Source organism: Solanum pennellii, chromosome 1, assembly GCF_001406875.1.
Source record: "Solanum pennellii chromosome 1, SPENNV200".
Classification (NCBI taxonomy): Eukaryota; Viridiplantae; Streptophyta; class Magnoliopsida; order Solanales; family Solanaceae; genus Solanum; species Solanum pennellii.
The window spans coordinates 49637699-49644592 of record NC_028637.1 but is presented as its reverse complement, the minus strand read 5'-3'; the positions used below and the strand labels follow the sequence as shown (position 1 = coordinate 49644592).

Sequence of the window (6894 nt, the reverse complement as noted above, 5' to 3'; positions counted from 1 at the left end):
ATGCAGATTATTAAATCTGCAAATTATTTTTTTTTCATTTCGTAAAATCATCAATTTTAATATTTTCTTTTCTTTTATTTATTTTTCTTTTCTTATTGTTTACATTATAAAATAAGATATTATTAAATTGGATTGTTGAAAGTGATTGGAAAGGAAAATATATGTAAAAATTTGTATTTTGTAAAGTTGAGAATGTATCAGGATAGTGACCTCTACTGATTAAGCCTTTGACTAGATGGAAGTATTGGAGAGTAAATTTATAGAAATATCCTTACTATTGCTAGCATATTATAATTTAAGTTTTGTTATACTAAGGTAGATAATTAATTATTGGTGAATTATTAGAGTTGGTATTGAAAAAAAAAAAGAAGAGGGACTTAACCTTAGACTTGGAACTTGAAAAGTATAATAGTTGAAATGTTAGTTGGCATCAAGAATTACGAACTTGATTATAAATTTGGGGTGAATTTTTAGGTCAAGATTAAACACACAAAAGTGTGAGTGTTGTTCGTTCTGAAACCTNTGAAATGTTAGTTGGCATCAAGAATTACGAACTTGATTATAAATTTGGGGTGAATTTTTAGGTAAAGATTAAACACACAAAAGTGTGAGTGTTGTTCGTTCTGAAACATTATTGTGAATATATAAACTTGCATAGATTGCATCGATTTGGAAGCTCAACGGAAAGGGAAGGCTCAAGTCTCAGAGTGATTATTCGAATGGTTAAGGCAAGTGAATTTCTAAACCCTTGTTAAGCGTATAAAATTCGTGTATTTTCTTGTGTGGTATTGAGAATGACTTGGAGACTTGTTGCTTATTTGTTGGTGTTGTATTCCTTGTAGTAAATTGCGCTTTGTTATCAAAATGGTTATCTCTTCATTTTCATTTGAGCATGTCATTTGCATTGTATCTGAGACATGGTTGTGGTCAGAGGATGTACCATTTCGAGGGTCGTATTGCGCGTCGCGGTGGATATTCTATTTCGAGGGACGTATCGCGCGCCGCGAACGTTACTGTTATCGAGGGTCGTGTCGTGCGCCGCGACAGATGCATGGACAGATATGTCCCCCATGGGTCCCGAACAGAAAGACAGCGGGTGTGTATCATTAAGAAAGACATGCATCATTATATTTGACATTGCATCTCATGGCTTTGCACATTTTATTATTGATGAACTTGAACACGTGTTTTGCTGATCTTGTGAGTGTTTCTCCGTGAAGCTTGTGACTGTTGAATATTGAATTGTTATTGAGAATGAGTAAACTGATAGAGTGTGGTTATTGAGTTGTGTGTTTGGTAAACTGTAAACTGTTAGGCTGTAGCGTGGAGGTTTAGATAGGGTGTAAGGAGTACCCGTATTTTGTTCACTTAACTTGTGTTTAGAGGTTTGCTTGTTGGGTACCGCGTGGTTTGGTACTCACCCCTTGCTTCTACAAAACAAATTTTTGTAGGTTACGAGCCCGGATCTTCGTGATACCTGTCATTCTATTCGTTTCCGAGGCATCTTGTGGAGGGTTGTGAGGTAGCTGCTTGTCACCTCAGCGAACTTTCCTACTCCAGTTTATGACTTTGTTTTTACTTGAAAGACAACTTCATTTTAGACTTCTATTTTATTTCAATTCTAATATTTACATTAGAGACTTGTGCACGTGACAACCTGATTTTGGGGATTGAATTAATATGACTTGGTTTCATAATAGGAATTGTTGTTGGATTGTCATTTACTTTCGCGTTTTGTTAGGTATTGGGTTTTAGGCTGACTTGTCTTGATGGGATAAGACGAGTGTCATCACACCCATTTTTGGATCGTGACAAAAAGGGCCCACACACCTAGTTCCGGGTGAGTGGCGGAAATCGTTGAAATCAGTGGTGACTTTTTAAAAAGGTAAAATACATAAATATGTTAAATTGAAAGAATATTTACAATCTATGACAGTATAATTTTTTAACTTAATATAACATTTTTTTGAAATTGAAAAAGTCGTACAATCGTGCTTCACTTCCTCTTCTTTTTTCTTCTTTGTCTCTTTCTGTCATATTTTTTCTTCCTCTTCTTTTTCTTTTTATTCTTATTATTCTTCTTTAGAATTTTCATTAAATAAATATTCTCAAATTAACTTTTGTTCATATTTCACTATTTTATAAGAAAACTTGATGACAAAAGGAACATAAGAACTAAAAATTTGTTAAAATCATGTTCTCTAGCAAAAATTTAAAATCTCTAAAATTATAGCAACAAGAGTTCACCATTGATAGGCATTATAAAACTTTAATTTTTGAATTCATTATTTGAATTTTACAATTTGTGATTACTTTGAATAGATTGTTCCTACCGTAATTGAAAATATTGTTAGGATTCTATCAATTTAAAGAAGTTTGGTTGAGTTACCATTGGTAACAAACTTATAATACATTTGTAATATATGCACATTACATTTGTAAAAAATATTGCAAACATTACTCATTTCTTAGTGATACAAACCAAAATAATTTATAAGACACATATAACACATGTTCTGTTTAAGAATAATACAAATTTAATTCAGTTTATCATGTCTTTTGTTAGTTACATTTTTCATTTATTCTTAATTTTCTCTTTTAATTCAACTTTAATGTTGTGTATTACATTTTAATGCATATTTAAATACTATTGTATTTTATTATTTGTTACGATTAGATTACTTGTTTAATTCATTATTGATATTAGTTTAGTTCACTCTATAGATCATTGTTTGGTCTTTCATAAGTTACATTTTTTATCATGTTTAATTCTATCTTCTAATTCAACTTTAATATTTGTGTAATACACTTTTAATATAAGTTAATTCATTTATAGTTTATTTATTAATTTGTTACGATTGAATTACTTGTTTAATTCATTATTGATACAAGTTTTATTCAGTTTACAAATCACAAAATATTTTTTCATCTGCTATATTTTGCATTCATGCTTAATTCGTTTCTAATTCAATTTTAATATGTGTGTTGTAATATACTTTTAATTCAAATATAATTCATTTGACAACTTATCATGTTTTCTCATTTGTTACCATCAAATTACTTGTCTAATCATTATTTATACAAATTTTACACGTTACGAATCATTGACTGCTCTTTTGTTTGCTACATTTTGCATTCATGTTTATTTCTCTTTTAGTTCAATTTTAATGTGTGAGATACATTTTTAATTCAAGTTTAATTCATTTTGTAGTTTATTGGTGATGCGTAGAAAAAAAATGACTAATCTAGTCGTGATGGTTTACTTTAATTTATAAGACATGTATGATAAATGTTTTATTCATTAACAACATATTTATAATACATCTTGTGGATTTCACTATCCCTTTAGTGATCCCAACCCAAATAATTTGCAATATACTTATAATACATGCATAATACATTTTAATGCATATTGTGCACATCATTCCAATTTAGTACAATTTTAAGAAACAACATACATAGTAACTTTTAAGGACTAATATATTTATAAGTGCTACAGATTTGTTAATGTTTATTTTGATCCACAATATTTCTTGTACCATATTAAATATTGAAGGATCAACAACTTTATACCATTATAATTGTAACAACCCTCTTAGTCGTTTTAGAAATTCCAACTATTATTTTTATAATAACCTTTTTAGTAGATTTTATAAATAATTTATATAACTTGTAACAATGAGGGACATGATTTTAGANTCTGTTTCTATTTGAAATAAAGTGGACCTTTGGTCTTGTTTTAACTATATACAAAAAAAAAAAATTGTATTTGTGGTTAAAGAATGTGGATCATTCAATTGTAGCTTTAAAATACAAATAATACCTTCCACAAAGAGATTGCAAAAGGAGAAATAGGCGAGAGAGAAACATAAAAAAAATACATAATAATGCCATATATTTCTATAAATGATATTAATTAAAGAGTATACATAAAATAAGTAATTGTTTATAATGCCATATATTTCTATAAATGATATTAATTAAAGAGTATACATAAAATAAGTAATTGTTTTTTAAAAGGAATCTACAAAGTAATTAATTCTTTTAAAAATATTTTTAAAGAAAAACATTTTGGATGACAAACGTATAAAAAAGAGAGAGTAAAATATAATATAAAATTATTTTTAAAATGCAGAATAAAATATAAAATATCATTATTAGATGATAAACAAGATAACATGAGAAAGAAACAAAAAAGTAAAAATATGAGCACAAAAAATCACTCGTTACATAAGAAGTGTTGCTAGTTAGCTATGTAATAATTAATTTTAAAATCCTGTATGATAAAATTTAAATAATAATTAAATAAATATTTAAACTAACGAAATAATACAATAGACGACTTAGTCCTCTCTTTTAAATTAAATGATACAATAAAAGAGAATTATTTTTCTATATTCTATTATGTTGATTTTTTTTTCTTTCTATTGTATCTTTGTTATTGTTGTTCTTAATTTATAATAAAAGAGCAACATATCTTTTATAGGTGGAAAATATACTTAATGTCCGTTTAAATTGACTTATTTTAGATGTTTTTGAGTCAAAATAGATTTCAAACAATTTTAAAGTATTTGAATAAAATTAAAAAAAATACTTATAAGCATTTATTTTAAAATCAAAATAACAAAAATAAATCAAAAGCTATAAGTTAAACATCAATTCAAACAGACCCTTAAAACGTAAAATGACAGTGTCATTCTCAAAAGTATTTCCAAGTTCCAACAAAGTGCTTGTACTTTTCACAAGTTATTCTTTTCTAAATTTCTATATATAAATAATAAATAAATTATAGAAAAATAAACAAACATCAAATAAAGAACATGTAATTGATCTTCTGATAGATGTATATAACCATAAGAAAGTTCTTTCTGGATAACTTCCTTGCAATAATAATCTTCTAATTACTTCTATATCTATAGAACATGAAAATAATAAATTTTGAATCTGTCTCTATGTTATAGTCATCTCTTCCATATCATCATAGAACTTGAGCCACTTCTTGGTTTTACACAACTTCATGAAAAAGTACCATCCAATTCCTCCAACAGTCATCAATCCACTTATAAGAAACACAACCTTAGTTGCAATAGCCATTATAAACACCAAAAATACACTAGGAATCAAGCACATAACAACCAATCCTGGCATCTTCATTGGCACTTTATATGGTCTATTAATCAATGGATACTTCCTTCTCAACCAAAGAAAAGATGCTAATTCCAAAAACATACCTAAACTATACAAGAAATTAGCTGAAGATATTATATCAGTAAAGTTCATATAAGACATACTTAATGAAATTACTGTTGATAATAATATCCCAACCCATGGTGTGTTAAACCATTTTGACCTTAATGCAAAGAATTTAGGCAAAAATGCTAATTCAGCCATACCTAAAAGCTGAAAAGCACAAGTACTTAACTGAGCTTCAAATAAACCAATTGATGATAATATAGCTCCAATTTCAATCCAAAATTTCAACCATTTACCAGAAATCATATCTGCCGCGTTCACCATAAAACCTGTTTCCCATTCCCTTTGATCAACTGATACTGCTCCAGTAACAGCCATTAGTGGGATTAAATAACCAAAACAAGTTAAGATTACTGATGAAAAAAGTGCTTTAGGAAAAGTTCTCTTCGGGTTTTCAACTTCACTAACCAAAGTACTCACATTATCCCAAAAATTCAAATTCCAAAACAATGAATTGAAGAACATATTCCAATCCTTCTTCACCCCTTTTTGACCTAAACTAATCCATCTATGAGGCTGAATCTTCGGAATCGCAATCAAAGACATTATAATGAATGGTGCAAGTGATACAATACCAAGAACAACAGCAACATAACCCACAATAGCTAATCCAGTATAATTCAAAAACGATAACAACAATGTAGATACCAAAATCGCCATATATCTTGGAACGCCAGAACTGAAAATTGGGAAAAGCTTATCCATATAACTAATACACAAAACAGGAAAAGATGCAATGTTGATAACACCGCTGAGAAATTTCCATGTACCCATTAATGAACCCCAAAAGGGGCCAAAAGCTGTGTAAGCCCATGTAACAAAACCGCCATTACCAGGGAAAGTAGTTGATAATTCAGCAGTAATTAAAGCTTCAGGTACACTCCAAATAAAAGGGAAAATGAGAAAACCAAGAATGGCAAAAAGTGGGCCAGCAGATTGAACGGCTGGTTCTTCACCATAAGGGCCACCAGCAACTTCAAAGTAGATGAGGAAGATGAGAGGAATCAGGCTTAGTTTTTTACTTTTTTTGACAGTTTTTGCGGTGGTTATGGGGATTTCTTCGGAGTTTTCAGCCATGGTGGAAACTGGAGTTTGCTTCTCCTCTGCCATTGCGATTGTTTTTTTTTTGGGAGGATTCTGAATGGGAGTTGCAGTTAATCTTATCTAATTATGTACTTATATTTTATATTAGACCAAAATATTAACCTTTTTTTTTTAAGTTAAAGGAGTCTTTTAAGTTTAAAAGGGATGAGTTTTCGTGTGTCAACTAGCTTGTATAATTTGATGTTTAACATTATTTGCAATTCTTCTTATCACCCAACTTCACAAATATCTTTTTTTGGGGGGTAAAGTATGTTAACTAATCACATATTAATTTTAGAAAATTCAGTAATCATATGCTATTTTTAGGGGTCGTTTGGTAGAGTGTAATAAGAAAAAAAATACATACATTAGCCTTGTGTATTATAAATACATGATTTGGTACTCCCTCCGTTTAAAAAAGAATGATTCTATTCTTTTTTAGTCTGTTTCAAAAAGAATAATCCCTTTCCTTTTTTTGACAATACTTTAACTTTAACTTTCCACGTGGCATGTTTAAGACCACAAGATTAAAGGGCATTTTGATACATTTGACATAAC

At 29.1% G+C, this 6894-nt stretch overlaps 1 protein-coding gene across 1 annotated transcript; it reads right to left on the bottom strand.

The window, feature by feature from the left end:
* Nucleotides 1-4810: 4810 nt before the first annotated feature.
* Nucleotides 4811-6419, bottom strand: LOC107015540 (probable polyamine transporter At3g13620). Its single transcript, XM_015215857.2, has one exon. The coding sequence runs from the start codon at nt 6361-6363 to the stop codon at nt 4951-4953; it is 1413 nt and encodes a 470-aa protein (XP_015071343.1). The 5' UTR covers nt 6364-6419; the 3' UTR covers nt 4811-4950.
* Nucleotides 6420-6894: the final 475 nt, after the last annotated feature.

Bases quoted from the DNA above. Each gene is read 5' to 3' on its own strand.
- LOC107015540 (XM_015215857.2), bottom strand. From the start codon at position 6,363: ATGGCAGAGGAGAAGCAAACTCCAGTTTCCACCATGGCTGAAAACTCC.